At 34.8% G+C, this 26,076-nt stretch overlaps 2 protein-coding genes and 1 pseudogene across 4 annotated transcripts; 2 read left to right on the top strand and 1 right to left on the bottom strand.

Moving 5' to 3' along the window:
• Positions 1–94: 94 nt before the first annotated feature.
• On the top strand, positions 95–13,702 carry LOC127902430 (uncharacterized; annotated as a pseudogene). Its single transcript, XR_008054732.1, has 9 exons — positions 95–779; positions 1,231–1,472; positions 1,717–1,960; positions 4,156–4,639; positions 4,742–4,961; positions 8,798–8,801; positions 9,363–9,373; positions 13,066–13,069; positions 13,357–13,702. The product of XR_008054732.1 is annotated as an uncharacterized LOC127902430 (transcript).
• A 2,107-nt stretch (positions 13,703–15,809) lies between these two features.
• Positions 15,810–16,235, bottom strand: LOC127902429 (putative invertase inhibitor). Its single transcript, XM_052441337.1, has one exon. The coding sequence runs from the start codon at positions 16,233–16,235 to the stop codon at positions 15,810–15,812; it is 426 nt and encodes a 141-aa protein (XP_052297297.1).
• Positions 16,236–17,602: 1,367 nt separating this feature from the next.
• LOC127902168 (uncharacterized) lies at positions 17,603–24,749 on the top strand. 2 transcript variants are annotated; one of them, XM_052440943.1, is made up of 5 exons: positions 17,620–18,275; positions 18,487–18,728; positions 18,964–19,042; position 19,108; positions 24,287–24,749. In XM_052440943.1, the coding sequence occupies exons 1-5, from the start codon at positions 18,114–18,116 to the stop codon at positions 24,451–24,453; spliced, it is 651 nt and encodes a 216-aa protein (XP_052296903.1). In that variant the 5' UTR covers positions 17,620–18,113; the 3' UTR covers positions 24,454–24,749. The 2 variants fall into 2 exon arrangements, 1 of the variants encoding a protein (XP_052296903.1); XR_008054705.1 differs by lacking the exons at positions 18,964–19,042; position 19,108; positions 24,287–24,749 and having other exon boundaries at positions 17,603–18,351; positions 18,487–18,618.
• Positions 24,750–26,076: the final 1,327 nt, after the last annotated feature.

Genomic DNA, 26,076 nt, shown 5'->3' with positions numbered 1-26,076 from the left:
CCTACTTCTGGAGAAATATAACAATACTCTTTTCTTCATGGAGATTTTTTTTTCTGCATCCCCCAATTAATCTATGGCAAGTGCACTTCCCTCATAGGAGTTTCATTCTACTGTTCAACTTTGTTGCCTTCCCGATAAGATGAAGTAACAGTAAAACGTAAAGTCAAATCTCAGGAGCATTTATTTTCGATGAACTTTAATGCAACAGCCAACGGTAATCTATCTTGGAAAGCCAAGCACATTGATTGAGTGAACAAACCGAAGTATCCGTACGTCACACATAAAGATGAGCGCAATTGCAAGAGAAATCAGAAATGGAGGAGATAAAGCATGGAATGGTGGGAGTTAACGGCATAAGAATGCACATAGCAGAGAAAGGAGAAGGCCCCGTTGTACTCTTCCTCCATGGCTTCCCTGAACTTTGGTACACATGGCGCCGCCAGATTCTTGCCTTGAGCTCACTCGGATACCGTGCCATTGCTCCGGATCTTCGTGGCTATGGTGACACTGAAGCCCCTAGTTCTATCTCCAGCTACAGCTGCCATCACATTGTTGGTGACCTTGTTGCACTCATCAACTCTCTTGGTGTTGAGCAAGTGTTTGTTGTGGCACATGATTGGGGTGCAATCATAGCTTGGTATCTTTGCTTATTTTGCCCCGAGAGAGTGAAGGCTTTCGTGTGCCTCAGTGTCCCTTTTCTGCCAAGGAATCCGAATATAAAGCCTGTAGAGAGCATGAGAGCTTTATTTGGAGATGACTATTGCATTTGCAGATTTCAGGTCTTCGCTATTTTTTAGCACATTTAATTGGCAGGCCATTTTAACATCATACGCTTTATTTAGAGCTCTATTAACTCGGGCATTTTTTTCCCTAATTTTTTTAGAAGCGCGATGGTAACCCAACTTCGTGATTTTCCATGTGTCTGGGTTCAACCCCAAGCCTTCTATACTACTACAAGAGAATTTAACAGTTAAATTAATTTAACACCGACAACTTTACCTCAGTTAGTGCATGTGCTTGCATCTATAATTTGGAGACAGATCCAGTGCTCAGCTGAGCTTGTGCTGAGCATCGGATCAATGGTCAGTAATTATCTTATGTGGACCCTAAGCAATTGCTGACCATTGATCTGATGCTCACCTGATCCCTATAATTTACCCTATATTAATTTATGGTAAAAGTGACATTGGGCTCCTCACTATTTCGTTCTTATTGCTTAATTCGTTACAGGAACCTGGAAAGATTGAAGCACAGATTGCTCAAGTTGGTACAGCAGAAGTACTCAAGAATATTCTGGCAAATCGCAAGCCAGGTCCAAGTTGCTTTCCTGAAGAAAATGCCTTCGGAATCGATCCTGAAAATCGAGTCACCCTGCCCTCATGGTTTTCAGAACAAGACCTTAGTTTCTATGCCACAAAATTCAACCAGAGAGGCTTTACTGGGGCTCTAAACTACTACCGAGCAATGAATTTGTTAGCTCCTTACAATTAAACTATTTTGTTCTCCCTCCCCACCCCCCCACCCCCTTCTCTCTCACATACGTCTGCACTCTACAAATTGCATATTTGAGCCGTGCAACCAAAACTGCATGCATATTATTTTTATAAAAAAAAAAGAGTAAAAAGGACAATAGATTGATTAAATCTACATTTTACGAAGTGCGGGCATATGCACTGAAATTTTGTCGCTAATTTGTCTAGTAATCATTCTCTTCAGAAATTGGGAGATGACGGCTGCATGGACTGAGGTGCAAGTGAAAGTTCCAGTGAAGTTTATTGTCGGGGAACTTGATATGGTGTATACCACCCCAGGCATCAAGGAATATGTACACAATGGAGGCTTCAAGAAGGATGTACCTTTGTTGGAGGAAATTGTTGTGATTGAAGATGCTGGTCACTTCATCAACCAAGAAAGAGCAAAGGAAATCAACGCTCATATTTATGATTTCATTAAGAAGTTTTAATTCTTTACAAGCTGTTTCCAAGGTAATTGTCTTTTATGTTCATTAGGATGCATGATCATCTCAAGCTTTGCTACCTTTAATGGGAAAATGATGGTCCTTGGTACCTTATGCTCGTGAAGATCAATACGAACAGCTTACCAAAAAAAAAAAAAATTGTATGAAAAATGTTTTCATTTACACAATCTTACAAAAGTTTACTAATATGAAATTTGGACAAGGTAGTGAATGGGGACACAGCATCCAGGACAATCCTTCACCAATTTATCAGTAAAGAGGATTAAATAAAATTTAAAACTTTTAGTGTCTGTCGGGAATTAAATTTTCATGCTCTAGGTCTGTTGGAGCAGAAATTTTTGACGGTTAAGGTAATGTATTAATGTTGCTGTCAAAAAAAAAAAAAAAAACTAGATAACGGTCAGAAATGAAATGAATTTTTTTTAAAATTTGAAAAATAGATATAAAGTATAGAAAAGAAAATAAGAAGAAACTAAGGTTTTTTTTTTTTAATAAGATGATTGTTTCTTGAGGGGGGTGTCGGGAGTAATATTTTTTACTTGGATAAAATTGTCCGTGATAGTATATTGAGTTATAGGAGCTGCCAATTTGATTATAAAAAAATTTACTGAAAAAAGAAAGGTCTTTAGAATATATTTTTTTTTAGTGCAAATAACCTCATTCTAATATTTTGATTTGTCCTGTTTTTTATGAAATCATATGTCAGTGAACTAACTACAGTAGGTTAGGTTTTTAATAAGATGATCGTTTGTTGAATGAGTGTCGAGAACGGTATATTTAACTTTAAGATCAAATTAAATAACATGTAATTTTATAACACATAATTTTCACTAAGTTAATAAGAGTGTTCAATATTTGACTGCAAATAACCCTGTTCCAACATTGATTTATCCTGTTATGTCAAAAATTAATCGTTAATGAACTAACTTGACCCTCGTAACTATAGATAATGTTTGGTGGATTTTACCATGTTATAAGTGTTCGAAAATTTTACCAAAATGCCCCCATGCAGGATCAAACGACTGACCTTCAGCCATCAGAGTTTACAAGACTGAAACTCTGCCACTGAGCTATAGGGGCATTGACAAATAAGAAGCAAATCACTTATTTAACAAATTTTTGCCTGAAATATTTATATATAGGGGGAAACAAAGTAACATGATGATGACAAATTAAGGAAACAATCGATTGCTTTCAAAGATTTTATCACTTTGTGAATCATATCATCCATCAAAAATTTTGAATTCAACTATTTAATAACGATTGTTCTTTGTTGACTCGTTAACTTTTTAACTACTCCGGAAAAAAATTTTGGTGTGCCAAACAAAAAACTCTCCCAATTTCTCTCAATGTTTGTGTAGGATACAATCTCATGTATAGGAACTAAGTAATAAGAAAAATAGTTATGCGTATGAACATCAATTGCCGCCATAATTTTTTATTTTATAAACCATTGAATCAACCTAGAAGAACTTCACATCGTGTTGCCAATGGTCCACACAGCATATGTTAAAAAATAGATGCAAAATTTTATGAACAATACTTAAAAATATTTATGCATAATATTGTGGATGACAACTAGTTTAATTAATAAAATTTTAAGTGGAAATAAGTAATTTAGGGTTCAAAGACCACTCATATGACTATATAGACTCGTAGTATAATTCAAAGATCTAACAAGACTAATAGTCCGTTTGAGAGTGTGGTGAGGTAGCTGGGCTGACAAAACCCAGCTACTAAGGTGTTTGGTAACACTTGTAGTTGGGCTTTGACAGCTTAGCAAATATTTTTTTTCCAACTTGTACTCTACCGTTGTAGTTTTTACTCCACAGCAGCTGCAGCTTAAAAGATACAACACCTCACTTCCAAACACACCCTAAACCCATATTTAGTATTTAAGTGTTATAACTTTTAAGTCACAAAAGTTGTGAAAAAAATTATAATTATAAAACAAAAACTAATAGTGTGTAGTAAATAAATTTTTAAATAATAATTTTTACAAAAAATAATAATGATAATATAAATTTTTCATCATACAACTCAAAAATCTGCTTCTAAGTAAATATTATTTGAGTGATATCTACCACGTCCACAGTTGTGGGAGGAAAAAGTATTTAGGTGGCAGCAACTTCCTATATATATAGAGGAATGAATTAAGAGAAAAATATTGTACAAAGAGAAGAAAAATGGAGGAGATAAAGCACAGCACAGTGAATGTAAATGGCATAAAAATACACATAGCACTATAGCAGAGAAAGGAGAAGGTCCTGTTGTACTCTTTCTTCATGGGTTCCCCGAGTTTGGTACGCGTGGCGCCACCAGATTCTTGCCTTAAGCTGCCTCGGCTACAGTGTCGTTGCCCCGGATCTTCGCGGCTACGGCGACACTGAAGTCCCTAGCAGCTCATTCACTAGCTACACTTGCTTTCATGTTGCTGGTGACATAATTGCGCTGATTGATTTTCTCGGTGTTGAGCAAGTGTTTGTCGTGGCACATGATTTTGGCGCCATAATTGCATGGCATCTTTGCCTGTTTAGGCCAGAAAGAGTGAAGAGCTTTGTTAGCCTTGGCATGCCTTATCTGCCAAGGGATCCAAACTTGAAGCCCGTTGAAACCTTGAGAGCTATGTATGGAGACAATTTCTATATTTGCAAATTTCAGGTTTGGGCGCTCTTTCTTATAATGTTCTTTATCCAATACCTACGGATTTCACATGCAAGTTATTGGCTTTAAATTTGAATTTGGTTGCACCTGCTGATACAGGAACCTGGAGTGCTTGAAGCAGGGATTGCTCATATTGGTTCCAAATTGATGCTTGCGAGTTCCCTGACAACTCGGAGACCGGGTCCTCGAATCATTTCTGAAAACGCCGCAGCCCATCTTGCCCGTGAAACGATCAACTTACCCTCCTGGCTTTCCGAAGAAGAATTTAATTACTACGTAACCAAATTTGACCAGACATGATTCAATGGGGGATTGAACTGTTGGGGAAAAATCAGGTTTTTAAAATTTTATAAAACCTTTTAAGGACCGTTCTCATATAATATATAGGAATACGTAATCTAGAAATCGTACCTTGAAAATCCGAGTTAGTTTTTTCCGCTGAAGTGATTTAGGCTCCTAGATCACGATCCGTCACCACCACCAATCCTGTTAGATCACGATCCGTCCCCACCACGCTTGTTAGATCACGAACTGTCACCAATGATCTTCCAGGTTATGACTCAGGTTCGATCTGCACTTGACGTGTGGGCGCCTTTATCACTACCAAAACAACTAGCACAAGAAAATTTTTCTCTCAACAATAGAGAGAAAAATCTTATTCTCCGATTTGTATAAAGTGGCTTCTCTTTTTTCTTTAGAGAAAATAAGCCTTATATATCTCCCTTTAGTGAAAACCCTAGGCTCCAAATAATGCCCTAAATAAAACTCATGTTATTTTCTTTTTCAATAGGGGACCCACCTTGTAAAATAACATAAGGCCCCTTATACAAAAGCTAATTAAATGGAGCCTCCCACTAAATGATATATTTAGGCTTTTGACCCAAATAGCTAGTTATCTTACTTATTAGTCCAGTAGTGGTGCAGTCAATTAAATGAGCTAACCCGGGGATCATTTGGGAACATACAATAGTGGCTACAATAATTAGGCCTATAATTAAACTAGCACAATTATTTAATTCCAAATCTACTCCACTAAAAGATTGGAACTGACTTCCATAATTGTATGCTCGAATAATAATTCGTCCCAAGCCACATTGATTTCTTTACTGCACAATCCTTTATACCACATCGTTAATTAAATTGATATCTCAACTGTCCAATCAATTTAATAACATCTTATTCCTTGATCCTTACTGGTTTTCTCTAATGATCATTTTCAACATACTAAATATGTTGACACACTCTGGCCAGAGAATTCTATAATCAAGTGCCGAAAACCCATCAAGAGATGTGTTGTACAAATTCTATATTGTTAATCCATAACTCCAATACTCATAATTGCTCCTACCAAGATACCGGGTAATCTTGACCACAAGTATGTGTCGTGCCCATTGGTAACTCAAATGGAATAACAATTACAATCATGAAATCATAATTAACTCAAGATTAAGATTACAATAAAACCAATGCCTATGAGATTTAATAAGTCTGACAGTTATTACAAAGTTAATTAAATCTCATATGTGATCCTGTTCAATGTAGTCGCACTACATCAATAAATTCATACATAATTAAGACAAATCATTCAATGAATTTATTACAGTCTATACCTAAATAAAGTGCCCCACTTTATTTATCAACTGCGAACTAAATTTATTTAATCATAAGATACCTTGTATTTATGTCTTCTGTGAATCCACATGGTGATCACATAAATACATATAATATGATTAAATGAACTTTAATACAAATATTAATGCAATTAAGATATTTGAATAAAATACCTCATTTATTTTATTAATCAGAAAAAATGTTTATTACAATTAAATAAACACATATGCTTTTAAAGAGTATATTTTCCCAACAATCTCCCACTAGCTCTCAAAGCATATCTAGCATATTGCTCATGCTCTAGGGCTCTAAGTGCTGGTTATAAAGGTTTCCCACTAATGGCCATTGTAATAAGATCTGCCATTTAGCATCTAATGCCTTTTGGGGTACTGTCATATAACCTTTCTACACTATTCCCTTATAAAATGATACTTCCTGTCAGTATGTTTTGTTTCTTGTGGTTCCTTAGATTGAGCTACTGCACCACCATTATCACAAAATAGTTTAAGGGGTGCAGTTACAGCAGGTACCACCTCAAGATCTTGTAGGAACTTGCAGAGCCTATATAGCTTCTTTTGCAGCTTCAGATGTAGCCACATATTCAGCTTCAGTTGTGGAGTCTGTGATACAAGATTGTTTCACACTCACCCAACTAATAGCTCCACTTCCTAATGTAAACACATAGCCGGAAGTAGATTTTCTAAAATCCTTATATGACAAAAAATCAGAATTAGTATAACCCATTAGAATAAGTTCATCACCAGAATACACAAGCATATAATTTTTAGTTCTTTTCAGATACTTTATAATCTAGCACTGCAGCAATGGAGAGCAGAATCCTGATGGATTTAAACATAGCAACCGGAGAAAAAAGTTTCCTCATAATCGATTCTCTCTTTCTGAGTAAACCCTTTGGCTACTAATCTTGCTTTAAATGTTTCCACCCTTCCATCTACTCCTCTTTTTCTCTTGTAGATCCACTTGCACCCTATAGGTTTTACCCCATTTGGTGCCTCTACAAGTTCCCAGACTTTATTGAAATACATAGATTCCATTTCTTGATTCATGGCCTTTTTCCAAAATTCAACATCTCTATCTATTAGAGCTTCGTTGTAACTAGTGGGATCTTGTACATGTTCATCTGAGATAGCCGTATATGTTTCTCTTAAAAGCATGTATCTCGCAGGTAACCTAGTTACCCTCCCACTACGACGAGGTTCTAAAAGTGATGGTTGTTCAGGGTTAATCCTGTGTTGATCATCTGGTTGTTGCTGTTCTTCCTGTTCTGTAACAGGTGTTGAAAGCTTAGCATCAACCCGATCCCTTTTATTTCTCCAGTTTTACCTTACTCTTAGGTTATAAGTCATTATATAGTCTTCCTCAAAAAAAGTAAAGAATATTTCTATAAATATATTCCTATCTTGAGGACTATAATTCAGACTTTCCCTTATTCCTTTAAGATACCTAAAACATGCAAGCTTCTGAACACGAATCCATCTTTTCTATCTCTGATTCTAGTAGAAATACTAGTTAACTCCAAATACGAATGTGTCTCAAACCATGTTTGTGACTTTTTCATAATATCTAGGAGTAGTAGACACCGAGATAGATGAAACTAAGTTCAATAAACTTTGTAGTTTCAAATACTAGTATCTGGAATCAAAAAGGTAAATGATAAACCACTTAGTATATATCTTGTCTTATCCAAAAGAATCTTGTTTCTCCATTTAATTACACTATTGTATCATAGTGATCATTGACAACCAAATAGTGCTTGAATTCTCCATAGAGATATTCTTTGTTTCGATCATATCGAAGTTCTTTTATGTTCCTGTCTAATTGCTTCTGTCTTATCCACGTACTCTTTTGAATTTCAAAAGCAATGGAATCATGACGCATTTAGACAAACATAAATAAAATGAATATTCATCAACAAGATTGATAGAATACTCATAACCTCTTATAACATGTAAACTGATTAGTCCGTATACATTTGTATACGCTAAATCATCAAATACAATGTTATGCTTTTAGCTCAAAAAAGAGCATCCTTGTCATATTACTTTTCTAAATAAGATTTATAGAGTTACAATGATCAATCTTAATAGGCCAACAAGTCTATCATTAATCATTTTCTTAAAATCTTATTATAGTTTATATGACTTAAGCATAAATATCAGAGGTGATTTTTGGTTAGAAGAAACATTTCTTTTCTTAGATAAATGCATATACTTTTTATCATTATATCTTACTTTGAATAGATCAATGTACTTCTATGATATAAATTGTCTTTATAAATAACCAAAATAAGTAATAAACAGAGGATCCATAAATAACAGTGTACTCCTGTTTATTAAAACAAGCCACCGAAATTAAATTCCTCTAATATTTGGAAAAATAAAGACAAATATCAAAACTAAAGTCTTGTAAAATTGATCTAGTCTTTCAATTGATATAAACTAGCACGTCCTCAACTGCTGTTTGAAGCTTTCTTCACTTAATCTCTTGGTTTCCTGAAAACCAAATAAATGAATTACAAATAAGATTAGTTATCTCAGAATTCATTATTGTAAGAATCAATAGAAATTTGAACTAATTAGGAAGCTTAAAGATTTCCTATACCTGATTTTAATAATCTTAGGACAATCTTTCTTCCAGTGACCCTTCTGTCCACATTTGTAACACTTGCCTTTTGGCTTGCCACTTCTTTTAGTGGACAGTTTGCCGATCCCAACTCTTGCTTGCTCATTCTTGTCTTTCGACTTAAGCCTTGAAGAGAATCCTTTTCCAAGAAGTTTTCTGCTATTATAAAATTCTTCTATAGCATGTAGTTCGTGCATTAATTCAATTAAGGTCATATCTTTATTTTTTAAGATATAGCTGACCTTAAACTCTTTGAATGTATCAGGTAAAGATTCAATCACCATGTTAATCTTTGATTTATCATTGATTTGAACACCATGAATCTCTACCTCATTTAAATAGTCCATCATTTTGAGGACATGATCACGAACTTTTGTGCCCTCTTCCATCTTAGTATCCGTAATACGTTTTAATGCTGCTTCGCTGGCAAAATGGGTATTTTGCCAAAACATCTGATGAAGACTAGCCATAATTTCAGTGGCTGTTTCCATGCTCCGATGTTTCTTATGCAGTTCCACAGAAATCGAAGCCAATATATAGCGCTTAGCCATTTTGTTAGCTTCGCACCATTTCTCATAAGGCTCCCTCTGATTTCTATAATCGTATAACGATGGTTCAGGAGGGCAAGGCTGGGTCAACACATATTTGCTTCCTTTAGCAGTGAGAATATTAAATAGATCGCGTTTCCAATCTAAATAATTTTCGCCAGTGAGTTCATTTTTAACAAGGATAATTAATAATGGGTTGATGGAAGACATTTTCTGAAAAAAATAAAATAAACATGCATAAATACTTTGAAACAATATTCACAATAAATGACAAAAATGCAAAAAACCATAAATGCATTTTAATTTATTGTAACGATAATCTAGTACCGCTTTGACAAGCTATCCGTTGGGGAAGTCATGTCTACACTTACTAGACCCAATTATCCATTAGATTATTTACTTTCATGTAGAGACATGATAAATAATTATCGTTATCTCTTTGGGCCTAAATTTATTAACAGAGCTTCGTTGGGAAGGTTAATAACAAACTTTAGTTGAGTATATAACCATTGTTTCAATCTACGTATTTTTCATATCAATAGTCACCGTTGGGGTGAACAATCGATTGAAAAATATTTCGATTTTATCTTTGAAGAAGTTCATCAAATAAAATATCTAATATATATACCATCCGAAGGGAGCATCACCGTATCATAAAGTCGAGGTATATATATAATTTTATTATTGAACTAACAATGGAGCCCGTGGGAAAATTATCTTGAATTTTCCCTCTCCCACTCAATATTTTAAAATTGGTTTTTCCTTTTAAAACATACATATTGTTAATTGCATGCTTCCTATAATATTATCTAGATGATATCCAATATTATTAAGCATAAGCAAATTTCAAACAATATAATGAAATTCATAATTAATGAATGACATGTATCATTATGCATAGAGTGGCACTACCTATTTTATATGACATGTTATCATGGCATGTTATCATCCAAAACATAACATATAGAAAAATAATTAAATAATCTTAATTCATGGCTTTCCTAATAATGAAAAATACATTAACTCTAAGCCTAATCTTTATTGGGCTTCTTGTCAATGTCTATCTTCCATAATCTTGTTTTTGTTAATGGACTAGGGGAAATTGGGCTTTTAAATTTATAATCGGTCCAATTTTTAATTTTAAAAAGAAATAAATAATTAATTAAAATTTTTTTTTTGTTAAAATAAAACTTTTGGACCAAAATAGATTTAATGTGTTCAATTTATCTATGCATTATAATCCATTAAGCCCAAATATTAATTGGGCCTAAAACTATGATTCTTTAAGCCCAAAACTGTTTTTTGATTTAAATACAAACAATTGAAACATTTCTGCCCGAAAGAAAACTTATGAAACTATAGGGACCTCCATGATAAAAATCATGAAACCCTAAAATCATATTTTTCTTCCTTTCATCTTCCCCATCCGCCATCTCCACAAAGCTCCACCACTGTTCAGACAGCAGCCGACCGTCACCACGTCACCGGAAACTGACCAAACCGGCGCACGCTTCTGCTGCACATGCAGCGGGCGCCACTGGCCCCACTGGCCACGCTGGCCAGCGCGCGCTGCAGCTGCGCGTGCTGCGTGCGCCAGCGCTTGCTCGCTGCTTGCTGTACGCGCAGCGTGCGCTGCTGGCCATGCTGGCCGCGCGCGCTGCCTGCTGTGCGTTGCTGCTGCGCGAGTGTTTTTGCGTTGTTGGTTGGTGGCCGCCGCTGAAAAAAAAATTCCGGCTTCCGTCGCTTTGATCTCATTTTCCAGTGATGAATTACAAATTTCCTATGCCAATTTTGGCTTACAAAAATTCTATAACAGTAAAATAAATCAAGAGGGAAACATGGTGATAAAAAACCACCCCTCCTGTTACAGATCCAAAGAAAAAATACAACAGAAAATCTAACCATGAATTAAGACAAACCAAAACATGCTTTATTCATATATTAAACAAATAATATATATCTGAATAAAATGTGTCACTCTAATACATAAATTTCAAGAATGATTTCATACGAAATTCTTATATATTAATATGAGATGGCTCTGATACCAATTGTTGGGGAAAATCAGGTTTTTAAAATTTTATAAAATCTTTTAAGGACCGCTCTCATATAATATATAGGAATACGTAATCTAGAAATCGTACCTTGAAAATCCGAGTTAGTTTTTTCCGCTGAAGTGATTTAGACTCCTAGATCACGATCCGTCACCACCACCAATCTTGTTAGATCACGATCCGTCCCCACCACGCTTGTTAGATCACGAACTGTCACCAATGATCTTCCAGGTTATGACTCAGGTTCGATCTGCACTTGACGTGTGGATGCCTTTATCACTACCAAAGCAACTAGCACGAGAAAATTTTTCTCTCAACAATAGAGAGAAAAATCTTATTCTCCGATTTGTATAAAGTGGCTTCTCTTTTTTCTTTAGAGAAAATAAGCCTTATATATCTCTCTTTAGTGAAAACCCTAGGCTCCAAATAATGTCCTAAATAAAACTCACGTTATTTTCTTTTTCAATAGGGGACCCACCTTGTAAAATAACATAAGGCCCCTTATACAAAAACTAATTAAATGGAGCCTCCCACTAAATGATATATTTAGGCTTTTGACCAAAGTAGCTAGTTATCTTACTTATTAGTCCAGTAGTGGTGCAGTCAATTAAATGAGCTAACTCGAGGATCATTTGGGAACATACAATAGTGGCTACAATAATTAGGCATGTAATTAAACTAGCCCAGTTACTTAATTCCAAATCTACTCCACTAAAAGATTGGAACTGACTTCCATAATTGTATGCTCGAATAATAATTCGTCCCAAGCCACATTGATTTCTTTACTGCACAATCCTTTGTACCACATCGTTAATTAAATTGATATCTCAACTGTCCAATCAATTTAATAACATCTTATTCCTTGATCCTTACTGGTTTTCTCTAATGATCATTTTCAACATACTAAATATGTTGACACACTCTGGCCAGAGAATTCTATGATCAAGTGCCGAAAACCCATCAAGAGATGTGTTGTATAAATTCTATATTGTTAATTCATAACTCCAATACTCATAATTGCTCCCACCAGGATACCGGGTAATCTTGACCACAAGTATGTGTCGTGCCCATTGGTAACTCAAATGGAATAACAATTACAATCATGAAATCATAATTAACTCAAGATTAAGATTACAGTAAAACCAATGCCTATGAGATTTAATAAGTCTGACAGTTATTACAAAGTTAATTAAATCTCATATGTGATCATGTTCAATGTAGTCGCACTACATCAATAAATTCATACATGATTAAGACAAATCATTCAATGAATTTATTACAGTCTATACCTAAATAAAGTGCCCCACTTTATTTATCAACTACGAACTAAATTTATTTAATCATAAGATACCTTATATTTATGTCTTCTGTGAATCCACATGGTAATCACATAAATACATATAATATGATTAAATGAACTTTAATACAAATATTAATGCAATTAAGATATTTGAATAAAATACCTCATTTATTTTATTAATCAGAAAAAAATGTTTATTACAATTAAATAAACACATATGCTTTTAAAGAGCATATTTTCCCAACATGAACTACTACCGGGCAATAGATTTGTAAGTTTTTTATAATAACATTAAAGATCAGAAGAATGATAAAGAAACTGGAGGCTGACAGGGTTCTAACAGAAATAACGGTACATCTGTTAATTGATTACTTTTCAATTAGTAAGGTAAACCGAATCGATGTGCTGTTGTTTCTCTCAGCATATTCTGTCAAACATTTCTGTCAAAATATCATTGCTCTAATAACAGAACAGTTCTTGTAAAATTAAGCGACACTAACGGCTTATGATTGTATTTGCTAATAGTTAAATGGTCTAATTGTTATATTTGAACTGCAGAAATTGGGAGCTCACAGCAGCATGGAGTGGGTTACAAGTACGAGTGCCAGTTAAATTTATTGTTGGGGAAATGGATAATTTGTATACGACACCTGGGTGAAGGAATACGTACAAAATGGGGATTTCAAGAAGAAGGTGCCATTGCTGGAGGAAATTGTTGTGATTAAAAATGCATGTCACTTCATCCACCAAGAAAAAGCAGAGGAGGTCAACGCTCAGATTCTTGACTTCATTAAGAAGTTTTAATCTGCACTGCAGCAGCAGTACAGATTTTTATATTTGCTCAAGAATCACAAATTCCAGTTGTTGGAGGCTATCGATTGGAATAATTTCATCATGTCACTTAGTAATTTGAAAATAAAAACAGCCTCAAATTAAAACATAAAATAAAAATGGCATTTAATACTTGGTACTGCATTTACCGCAAAAATGGAGCAAAAGTAGTTTATAGAATGTTTTAGAAACGAAAAGGGGAATTTTCTCATTTAACTATTTTTTAAATTTTAATATAAAAAAAGACCTCACTTCAATTTTTCTTATAATAACAACTACTTACAGAACTCTGGGATTAAATTATCCCTAAATTCTCAAAAAAAAAAAAAACACACAAGCATTTCGCCCAATAGTCACCTAAAAGCATTGCCCGAAATATGCCCACACAAAGTTCCTTCACTTCCCGTGTTTCTTGAGTTTCGCCGAGTTTTTTCACTTCCAGCAGCGATTTCCTTCACTTCCAGAGATGTGTGTGAGTTATTTTGCTTCCAACAAGTTTCTTTACATACGGTTTCGGTGGCTTAGGTACTTTCTTGATTTTTTTCATGAATTTAGAATAAATTTTTGTAAAAATTGCCTGCTTGGTTCATCATTAATCATAGTTAATCACTAGGGTGTGTATTGGGTATGAAAATATGAGAGTTTTTTGAAGATTAAGATATCTAATAAATGGCGCACACCAAATGTTTGTTTAAATGCCTCTAAGAAATTATTGATCTAAACTTAGAATTACTTTGAGGTTAAAGAGAAGATTGGTGTGTCAGCCAATCAAGAACGTGGATGGTTGCCCGTGTTGCCTAAAATTTGGCCATGTCAAGTTTGGGCAAGGCGGGTGGCTTTTCCCCCATCACCCAACCAAATGGGCATACATGGCGTGGGAGGCTGAGCAACGCGGGCGACACGCTTGCGTCGCCCAGCCATGTAAATAGATGACAGCATGATTTGGTTGGGCGATACATGTTGTTGCCCATGTACCTGCGTCACCGCTTTCTGGGCGACAAAATTATGTCACCCATGTTGTAGTGGATTCAAAATCCAATCCATAACTAAACTGACAATTTTTTTGCTAGCCTTCATCTACCCCACTAATGATGAATGAGTGAGTTGTGAAGTTATGGAGCAACTATCAAGATTTCATAAACCCTAGACTTCTCCAGGGCATTATAGTAATATGCATGCATAGCTTGGAATCTCTCTATATAAGGATTTCTTAAGACTAGGGTTTGGCTCTGCTTGGTTAGCTTGTTAACTTTGCAAAATACTCCCCAGCCTCCACTCTCCAAGATCTGCTTCAACTCTCTTCTTGTTTTTATTTAATATTCCCTTTTGCTTACAAGAACAAGCTAACTCTGTTCTGTTTAACTAGTCTCTGCTTTTCTTTTCTTACTTGATTTCAGTGATCTCGCACATAGTTCTTCTCGGAAACCCTCATCTTGGTTTCTGAGATTTTATTTGTGTGTACAGTAAAATTTCTATCCTTTCTGCTTGCGCCTTGTTCTTACTTTTTCACCCCGTGGACATGTGCTCCAATGTTATTGGATGACAATTTTTTTCTCAAATTAATAATATATATATATATATATATATATATATATATATATATATATATTGGTTTATGCATTTATATATTCATATTTGTGAAAGAAACTTGAGAAAGGAAAAAAACAATATACCCACTGAAATGTTTTAAGTAATCAAAATTAAACTGTTGTTTAAACATAAAAATTGGATAAATAGACTTTCTTGAATTCCTTTGAAGGGAAAGAGAGAAAACAGAGAATAATGGATTGACTTATTTTATTTGGTCGATTAATTTTTGTTTATCAGATTGTAATTAAATTAATATACGTTTATATTAGTTTCACATGTCCATTAATAATTACGTTGCATGCTTGTAGTTTCTCAAGGAGAAGCTCAAATCCCTAACGTTGTAATTTTATGAACGCTTCATAAAATTTCTCTTCTAATTAAAAATGGTGGTTTAATGTGTACCCACTGTGGAATAGAACAAACAAATCAATTGAATTATTTTGTTTTCCATTACATAGGATATATCTCACTTTCGTAGACTGTACATTCTTTTTGTAAGTCTTAAAATTTTACTTTCAGAGAAGCGAGATTGAACCGAAATCTTAAAATAAAAATGTCCTTATAAAAACTGAAAAAAAAAAAAAAGGATGTTATGCTTTGCCAGCCAAGAGATTGCTAATGGTTAAAGAAATACCACAGAGCTGACTAAATTTTGCATTCATCTGAGTTAATGGAGATTTGAAGCCTGGTTTTTCCTTGAAACCATCTTCGCAGGATTCTTCATAGCTCATAGCAGCACTGACCCATGTATTAACATCACCGTAACTCCTAGAATCGATAGCTGCTATCGAGTCTTTAATCTCCAAAATCGCATCCTGTAAATTTTCGGAACAATCCTTCAAGCATTGTTGAAGAAATGGCTTCCCATCTTTCTTTAGCAACTCTGAAATATAACCCTGAATTTCATTGGCATCGGCCAACGTAATTTTTAAAGAAATTTTGCCAAGGCCTTGGAGGTCAGACCCGCTGCTGTCCTTGTCTGATCTTAAAGAAGCTATGCAGAGTTCCTTGTACATTGTTTTTTCACAAGTTGTTGTGATTAAATCATTACTTGCTTCAGTGTTTTTGCAGGGCAATAGGGAGATAACCAGAAGAGGAACAAAGAGGCATACTGAGATTCTCTTCATGGTTTTGTTGTTCCTTGATCTTAATTGGCTATTCTGGAATGAAAATCAATTAACGATGTTTAGATATATAATAAGAAGAATTTGTGGGTGACAATTTTTATAGGAGATCAAGAGAAGCGCTAGAAGCGCAGTTTGTTTGGAGCCTTTTTGTGGTCAGTGTAAAACATTGATTCAACAATGTGTCTGGAACATCATGATTCATTCATTTTATAGGTTATTTTTGGACGTGCTATTATTGGAATAGCAATGCGTGATTGGATTTTATACGGTAAGTCTAATAAAATCTTTTACCACACACTTTTTTTAAAATAAATAGGATAGGATTTAAAATAATTCTGATAAACAGTTGGTGGAACTTAAGGGTCCGTTTGGTATTGTTTCTGAATTTGTATTTTCTAAGAATAAAAATGAAATGAAAATGAAAATGGTGTTTTGCAGTTGCTGTATTTTGAATTTAAGTATGCGTTTGGTATCATTTTTTGTGTCCTATATTTCCAAACTGAAAACAGTAATATGCGTTTGGTAGATATGGTTGAAAATGATAAAACAGATAATATGCGTTCGGTAATACTTTTTTCAAAAACAGTTTTTACTAAACATTTTAAGTTATAATTATAGTTAGAAAATAATTGTGACAATATTACATACACAAATATACCATAATAATTTAAGCAAAACTATTATAAAAAATTAAATGATGATAAAGTTTTATAATTACCATTAATTAAAAAAAAGTTTTACATTGTCATTGTTTTTACACTATAATTAAGATATATATTACAACACATGATTTAAACAAAATAATTATAAAAAATTATATGGTACACATTATACATTATGTGTAATCGTGCCTTATAAAAGTTGCAATCCCATCTCTTATAGCATTCATCTCTGCGACATTCGCTGGTAACCAAATATTGCTATCCTCACCATCAACATCATGTGTATCCATATCTTGTTACTAGAAAATTAGAAAAAATAACATAGGTCAAATATTAATGAAATTAAAGAAACTACTTCTAAACATAAATAGCTCAAACTTTTGAAATTAATCAAATTCAACATAGCATGAAAGCCAATTTACCAATATGTCATAGATTAAAAATTCAACAGTCCAAAATAAAAAATATTCCAATACAACTTCACCAATTCAAATTAATGGCATAAAGAATTTCATGGCATAAACAAATATTATCCCATCATGCGCTAACAGGACATTTATCTGTTAAATGATTAATATCATAACTTGTAAATTACTCATTATATTATCCCATCATAATAGATGAACGGCATCTCATTCTACTTCTTGAGAAATATAACATTGCTCTTTTTTAGAAATGCTCCCATAAATTTTTGTAATTTAATATTTTCTTTTTATGTACTGTTCTTATATGGAGTTGGCTAAAGCGACATTTCATAATTATTGATTATATCGTTCCATCAAAACGTCTCATCATACTTCTGGAGAAATATAACAATACTCTTTTCTTCATGGAGATATTTTTTCTGCATCCCCCAATTAATCTATGGCAAGTGCACTTCCCTCATAGGAGTTTCATTCTACTGTTCAACTTTGTTGCCTTCCCGATAAGATGAAGTAACAGTAAAACGTAAAGTCAAATCTCAGGAGCATTTATTTTCGATGAACTTTAATGCAACAGCCAACGGTAATCTATCTTGGAAAGCCAAGCACATTGATTGAGTGAACAAACCGAAGTATCCGTACGTCACACATAAAGATGAGCGCAATTGCAAGAGAAATCAGAAATGGAGGAGATAAAGCATGGAATGGTGGGAGTTAACGGCATAAGAATGCACATAGCAGAGAAAGGAGAAGGCCCCGTTGTACTCTTCCTCCATGGCTTCCCTGAACTTTGGTACACATGGCGCCGCCAGATTTTTTTCCCTAATTTTTTTAAAAGCGCGATGGTAACCCAACTTCGTGATTTTCCATGTGTCTGGGTTCAACCCCAAGCCTTCTATACTACTACAAGAGAATTTAACAGTTAAATTAATTTAACACCGACAACTTTACCTCAGTTAGTGCATGTGCTTGCATCTATAATTTACCACATTAATTTATGGTAAAAGTGACATTGAGCTCCTCACTATTTCGTTCTTATTGCTTAATTCGTTACAGGAACCTGGAAAGATTGAAGCACAGATTGCTCAAGTTGGTACAGCAAAAGTACTCAAGAATATTCTGGCAAATCGCAAGCCAGGTCCAAGTTGCTTTCCTGAAGAAAATGCCTTCGGAATCGATCCTGAAAATCGAGTCACCCTGCCCTCATGGTGTTCAGAACAAGACCTTAGTTTCTATGCCACAAAATTCAACCAGAGAGGCTTTACTGGGGCTCTAAACTACTACCGAGCAATGAATTTGTTAGCTCCTTACAATTAAACTATTTTGTTCCCCCCCCCCCCCCCCCCCCCATACGTCTGCACTCTACAAATTGCATATTTGAGCCGTGCAACCAAAACTGCATGCATATTATTTTTTTTTTTTAAATAAAAAAGAGTAAAAAGGACAATAGATTGATTAAATCTACATTTTACGAAGTGCGGGCATATGCACTGAAATTTTGTCGCTAATTTGTCTAGTAATCATTCTCTTCAGAAATTGGGAGATGACGGCTGCATGGACTGAGGTGCAAGTGAAAGTTCCAGTGAAGTTTATTGTCGGGGAACTTGATATGGTGTATGTTAAGCAAGCTGACTAAGATTACCAAAAGGAAAGTCATCAACGGTCAAGTCAACAAAGGGTTTATCACTCCACACAGCTTGCTCACGTCAAAGCTATTTGTCAGGGAATATCTCCAGCACGATTTTTACACTTGAATGCCAATATCATGTAGGAATATTTCATTCCTATTTTATAAAGATATTGTGCAATAGTTTAGGAAGTTACTTATTTTTCCTTTAATATTATTAAGCCTTTCAACGGCTACTTTGTCTTTATTTTGTATAAATAACTCTGTAAATTTCATTAAAATTACAGAACAAGAATTATACTCTTCATAGAATTTCTTTCATGGTATCAGAGCCAGCCATGAGTACTAGCAATATAACCTCTTCATCCTTTATCAAAGAGCCAAGTCTAAATATTCAGTCTTTTCATCAATGCTCAAGTCTTGTGTCCATTAAACTAGACAACACGAACTTCTTGTTGTGGCGCTCACAGGTTCTCCCTTTGGTCAGAAGCCTTGGCATTCTGCACCATATTACAGATGCTGAGAGACCCGCAAAAGAAATATTATTGTCTGATGGGGAAAAGGCTGGCAACGAAGATTTCACCATGTGGATCAACAATGATGGGCTGTTAACATCTTGGTTGTTAAGCCTGATGACAGAAGAAGTGATGAGTGGAATCGTTGGAGTAGAAAATGCTCAACAAATTTGGTCATCTTTGGAGGATCAATTACTTCCAATGACTAAGGAAAAAGAGGTACATCTCATGGACAGATTGGCAACATTAAAAAAGGGATCTCTATCAGTTGAAGAGTATGTGCGCAAATACAAGCATATTTGTGATTGTTTGGCTGCAATAAATAAACCAGTGAATGACTTAGATAAAGTCTTTGGTCTTGCAAGAGGTCTTGGCTACAGGTATCAAGACTTCAAACTTGCTCAACTTTCAAAACCACCTTATCCCTCATTTAAGCAGTTTGTCATGGCCCTCGAAAATCATGAACAAACTCTTATTAATTTTGAAGAAGAAAAGAAGAATACAATCAATCTGGCTCAAGCCTTTTTTAGCCAACGAGGTCGTGGAAATGGAGGTTTCTTTAACTCAAAAGGTCGTGGTTTTACAGCAGCAGGAGGACAAAATTTGGCTGATTCAAGTGGTCAAAAAATCAACTACAATGGTGGAAAAAGTTGGAATAATAATGCAAGTCAGTCATGGCAAAAATCAAACAATAATCCAAGTCAACAAGGGCAACAATCATGGCAAGGAAATTCGGGACAACAGTGGCAGCAACCTCGGCAAAATAATTCTGGACAGCCTTGGCAGAAAATTCAGAATCAATCCAAACAACAAGCTGAGGAAGTCAATGAAGAAACTGTCATATGTCAAATTTGTCATTTACCGAAACATACAGCCATTGAATGTCGACGTAGGTATGACTACTCACATCTTACTGAGGAAATTCCACAAGCCTTAGCTGCAATGAACCTGGATGCAAATGATGCCAAATTATATGCTGACTCAGGAGAAACTACCCATATGGTCAATGATCCAGGTAAAATTTCTGAACTTAAACCTTATGAAGGGAATGATGCCATTGTTGTTGGAAATGGCGATTGTCTTAATATTTCACATATAGGAAACACCTCCATAGACACTGGCATTAGTAAACTATATTTAAAAAATGTGCTTGTGGTTCCAGGCTTGAAAAAGAATTTACTTTCGGTAGGGCAGCTCACACATGATAATTCATGCATTATTGAGTTTTCATCTAACAAGTTTGTTGTTAAGGATTATCAGGGAAACATCTTGGCAAAGGGAACTAAGACAAAAGGGCTTTATGCTTTAGATGAAGGACATCATGCAGCCCTATACTTATCTGAAGGCAGGAAAGCACCTTACAACATATGGCATCAAAGAATGGGACACCCCCAAATCAAGTCCATTAAGTTTTTGAATAAAAACAAACTTATTGATGTTTCAAATTGGATTACGAAAGATTATGTATGTTCCAGTTGTCAAATGGGAAAGAACTGCAAACTTCCTTTTAATTTTTCCAATAAAATTTCCAGCATTCCTTTGCATAAAATTCATTGCGACTTGTGGGGTCCTGCTCCTATTTCTTCTGTTCAAAATTTTAGATATTATGCTGTCTTTGTTGATGACTGCACACGTTATACATGGCTATACCCTTTGAAAAATAAATCAGATTTATTTGATGTTTTTATCAAGTTTCAGAAACAGGTTGAAAATCGATTCGACAAGAGGATAAAAATATTTCAAAGTGATGGAGGAGGTGAATTCATATCAAATGAATTTCAAAGTCATCTTAGTCAATGTGGAATACAGCATCAATTGTCATGTCCTGCAACTCCTGAACAAAACGGTGTTGCCGAAAGGAAACACCGACATATTGTAGAAACAGGTTTGACAATGCTCTTTCATGAAAATATGCCATTACAATATTGGGTTGATGCTTTTTCTACTTCTGTTTATGTTATTAATAAGCTACCTTCGTCCACTTTAAATATGAAGACTCCCTTTTACAAACTTTTTGGTATAAATTTTGATTACAGAGGGCTTAGAAGTTTTGGGTGCCGATGTTTTCCATATCTATGTATTTATAGGAAAAATAAATTCTCACCAAAAACATACCCTTGTGTGTTTATTGGATACAACCCTTCACATAAGGGGTATCGATGTTTGTATCCACCAACAAACAAGGTGTATATCTCACGTCATGTAATTTTTTATGAGAATTTGTTTCCCTTTAAAACTAATAGTCTGCCAAGTTTACCTATACAGGTCAGCCAAGAAATTGTTACATTTCCTGATGTTGAGAGCTGGACTAAAAAGGAGAAAGCAACAAACAAGCCATATCATAAACATCGTTGCCATGATATACTTAGTTTAGATGAAAATAGCTCCCCATTTCAGCAAGCCCAGCATGAGTTTCACGTAAACCAACAACAAGTTGCTCATGCAAATCCAAACTCTATAGGTCTTCAAAACACAATGAACTCAAACATGCATGACTTGGACACAAGCCAACAAGTCCCACGTGAAATTCATGATATAGTCATCCACACCGATTCAGCCTCTACAGATAATCAAGCCAGCTTAAGCCCTAGCTCAGCATCATTTGAAGAATTTGATATCACTTCAACTGAGCAAGATTTAGAGAATAATATAGGAACTGGCAGCACTCATTTGGAGTTAGAAACTAATACTCCTCAGTCAACTAAAGGCATTGATATATTTGTAGATCTTCGTATTCCAAAAGAGTCGGAAACAAGCAACACTCATCAAATGATAACTAGACACAAGTTGCGTCATCACCCTGAGTTGGTTGATAAAATGGCTCTTACTACAACAATAGAGCCAAAACACTTCAAAACCGCCATTCGACAACCTCATTGGCGCACAGCTATGTTAGAAGAGCTTGATGCTCTCCATCAGAATAATACATGGAGTTTGGTACCAAGGCCAGTGAATACAAACATAGTGGGATCAAAATGGGTGTATCGAACTAAGTTTAAGGAAGATGGGTCCATAGACAAATACAAGGCGCGTCTTGTAGCACAAGGATACACACAAATTCCAGGTTTGGATTTCGAAGAAACCTTTAGTCCTGTGATTAAACCTACCACAATTCAGTTAATTTTTTCTCTTGCTGTAACATTAAATTGGACCATGAGACAACTTGATGTTAAAAATGCTTTTTTACATGGTTTTTTAAAAGAAACTATTTTTATGGAACAACCTCCTGGTTTCTCTAATCCTTTATATCCTGATTATGTGTGTAAGCTTAACAAGTCCTTGTATGGTCTTAAACAAGCACCCCGTGCTTGGTTTGAAAGGCTTTCTCATTATTTACTTCAATTGGGTTTCATATGCAGTAAAGCCGACTCTTCCTTATTTATATTTCATAATAATGACTCATTAATCCTAATGCTAATTTATGTTGATGATATAGTGGTGACAGGCAACAATACTTTTCTAATTGACCAACTTATTCATCAACTAAGCATTGAGTTTGCTTTAAAGGATTTGGGACAGCTCCATTTCTTCTTAGGACTTGAGATTCGGTATTTCTCTGGAGGTATTTATGTTTCTCAAACCAAATACACCAAAGACTTACTGACCAAAGCAAAGATGCTAGAAAGCACTAGTTTGTCAACTCCTATGGCCATCAAAGAACAAGCCAACCCCATTGATCACAAGCCCGTCAATGCAACCGAATATAGACGATTAGTTGGAGGGCTCCAATATCTCACTCTAACAAGGCCGGACATCGTTCACGCAGTCAATAAGGTATGTCAACATTTTCAAACACCCACTGAGGCTAATTTACGTGCTGTTAAACGTATTCTCAGGTACTTAAAAGGGAGCTTGGATTATGGGATCAGATTTCTCCAACAAAGCTCTCTTAATATTACTGCCTTTTGTGATGCTGATTGGGGAGGCTGTCCAGACACTCGGAGAAGTACCACGGGATATTGTGTCTATATGGGTGCAAATTGCATCTCATGGTCTTCAAAACGACAGCCAACTGTCTCTAGATCCAGCGCTGAAGCTGAGTACCGAGCCCTTGCTTCTACAGCAGCAGAACTCACATGGATCACATACCTGTACCGAGAAATTGGCATTCCTCTTGCTCAACCTCCACAACTTTTAAGTGATAATTTAAGTGCCTTGCATATGACTATTAACCCAGTCTTTCATGCTCGCTCGAAGCATATTGAATTAGATTATCACTTCATTAGAGAAAAGGTTGCTGATGGTGCCTTGGTTACGAGGTTTGTCCCTTCTTCGTTACAAATTGCAGACGTTTTTACTAAGGCTTTGTCAAAAGCCATGTTCCGCGATTTCAGATACAAGCTTGGCGTTCATCAAATGTCACTTGCCAGCTTGAGGGGGGATGTTAAGCAAGCTGACTAAGATTACCAAAAGGAAAGTCATCAACGGTCAAGTCAACAAAGGGTTTATCACTCCACACAGCTTGCTCACGTCAAAGCTATTTGTCAAGGAATATCTCCAGCACGATTTTTACACTTGAATGCCAATATCATGTAGGAATATTTCATTCCTATTTTATAAAGATATTGTGCAATAGTTTAGGAAGTTACTTATTTTTCCTTTAATATTATTAAGCCTTTCAACGGCTACTTTGTCTTTATTTTGTATAAATAACTCTGTAAATTTCATTAAAATTACAGAACAAGAATTATACTCTTCATAGAATTTCTTTCAGTGTATACCACCCCAGGCATCAAGGAATATGTACACAATGGAGGCTTCAAGAAGGATGTACCTTTGTTGGAGGAAATTGTTGTGATTGAAGATGCTGGTCAATTCATCAACCAAGAAAGAGCAAAGGAAATCAACGCTCATATTTATGATTTCATTAAGAAGTTTTAATTCTTTACAAGCTGTTTCCAAGGTAATTGTCTTTTATGTTCATTAGGATGCATGATCATCTCAAGCTTTGCTACCTTTAATGGGAAAATGATGGTCCTTGGTACCTTATGCTCGTGAAGATCAATACGAACAGCTTACCAAAAAAAAAAAAATTGTATGAAAAATGTTTTCATTTACACAATCTTACAAAAGTTTACTAATATGAAATTTGGACAAGGTAGTGAATGGGGACACAGCATCCAGGACAATCCTTCACCAATTTATCAGTAAAGAGGATTAAATAAAATTTAAAACTTTTAGTGTCTGTCGGGAATTAAATTTTCATGCTCTAGGTCTGTTGGAGCAGAAATTTTTGACGGTTAAGGTAATGTATTAATGTTGCTGTCAAAAAAAAAAAAAAAAACTAGATAACGGTCAGAAATGAAATGAATTTTTTTAAAAATTTGAAAAATAGATATAAAGTATAGAAAAGAAAATAAGAAGAAACTAAGGTTTTTTTTTTTTTTAATAAGATGATTGTTTGTTGAGGGGGGTGTGACGGGTGTCGGGAGTAATATTTTTTACTTGGATAAAATTGTCCGTGATAGTATATTGAGTTATAGGAGCTGCCAATTTGATTATAAAAAAATTTACTGAAAAAAGAAAGGTCTTTAGAATATATTTTTTTTTAGTGCAAATAACCTCATTCTAATATTTTGATTTGTCCTGTTTTTTATGAAATCATATGTCAGTGAACTAACTACAGTAGGTTAGGTTTTTAATAAGATGATCGTTTGTTGAATGAGTGTCGAGAACGGTATATTTAACTTTAAGATCAAATTAAATAACATGTAATTTTATAACACATAATTTTCACTAAGTTAATAAGAGTGTTCAATATTTGAGTGCAAATAACCGTGTTCCAACATTGATTTATCCTGTTATGTCAAAAATTAATTGTTAATGAACTAACTTGACCCTCGTAACTATAGATAATGTTTGGTGGATTTTACCATGTTATAAGTGTTCGAAAATTTTACCAAAATGCCCCCATGCAGGATCAAACGACTGACCTTCAGCCATCAGAGTTTACAAGACTGAAACTCTGCCACTGAGCTATAGGGGCATTGACAAATAAGAAGCAAATCACTTATTTAACAAATTTTTGCCTGAAATATTTATATATAGGGGGAAACAAAGTAACATGATGATGACAAATTAAGGAAACAATCGATTGCTTTCAAAGATTTTATCACTTTGTGAATCATATCATCCATCAAAAATTTTGAATTCAACTATTTAATAACGATTGTTCTTTGTTGACTCGTTAACTTTTTAACTACTCCGGAAAAAAATTTTGGTGTGCCAAACAAAAAACTCTCCCAATTTCTCTCAATGTTTGTGTAGGATACAATCTCATGTATAGGAACTAAGTAATAAGAAAAATAGTTATGCGTATGAACATCAATTGCCGCCATAATTTTTTATTTTATAAACCATTGAATCAACCTAGAAGAACTTCACATCGTGCTGCCAATGGTCCACACAGCATATGTTAAAAAATAGATGCAAAATTTTATGAATAATACTTAAAAATATTTATGCATAATATTGTGGATGACAACTAGTTTAATTAATAAAATT

Source organism: Citrus sinensis, chromosome 5, assembly GCF_022201045.2.
Source record: "Citrus sinensis cultivar Valencia sweet orange chromosome 5, DVS_A1.0, whole genome shotgun sequence".
NCBI lineage: Eukaryota > Viridiplantae > Streptophyta > Magnoliopsida > Sapindales > Rutaceae > Citrus > Citrus sinensis.
This window is presented reverse-complemented; position numbering and strand designations above follow the sequence as displayed.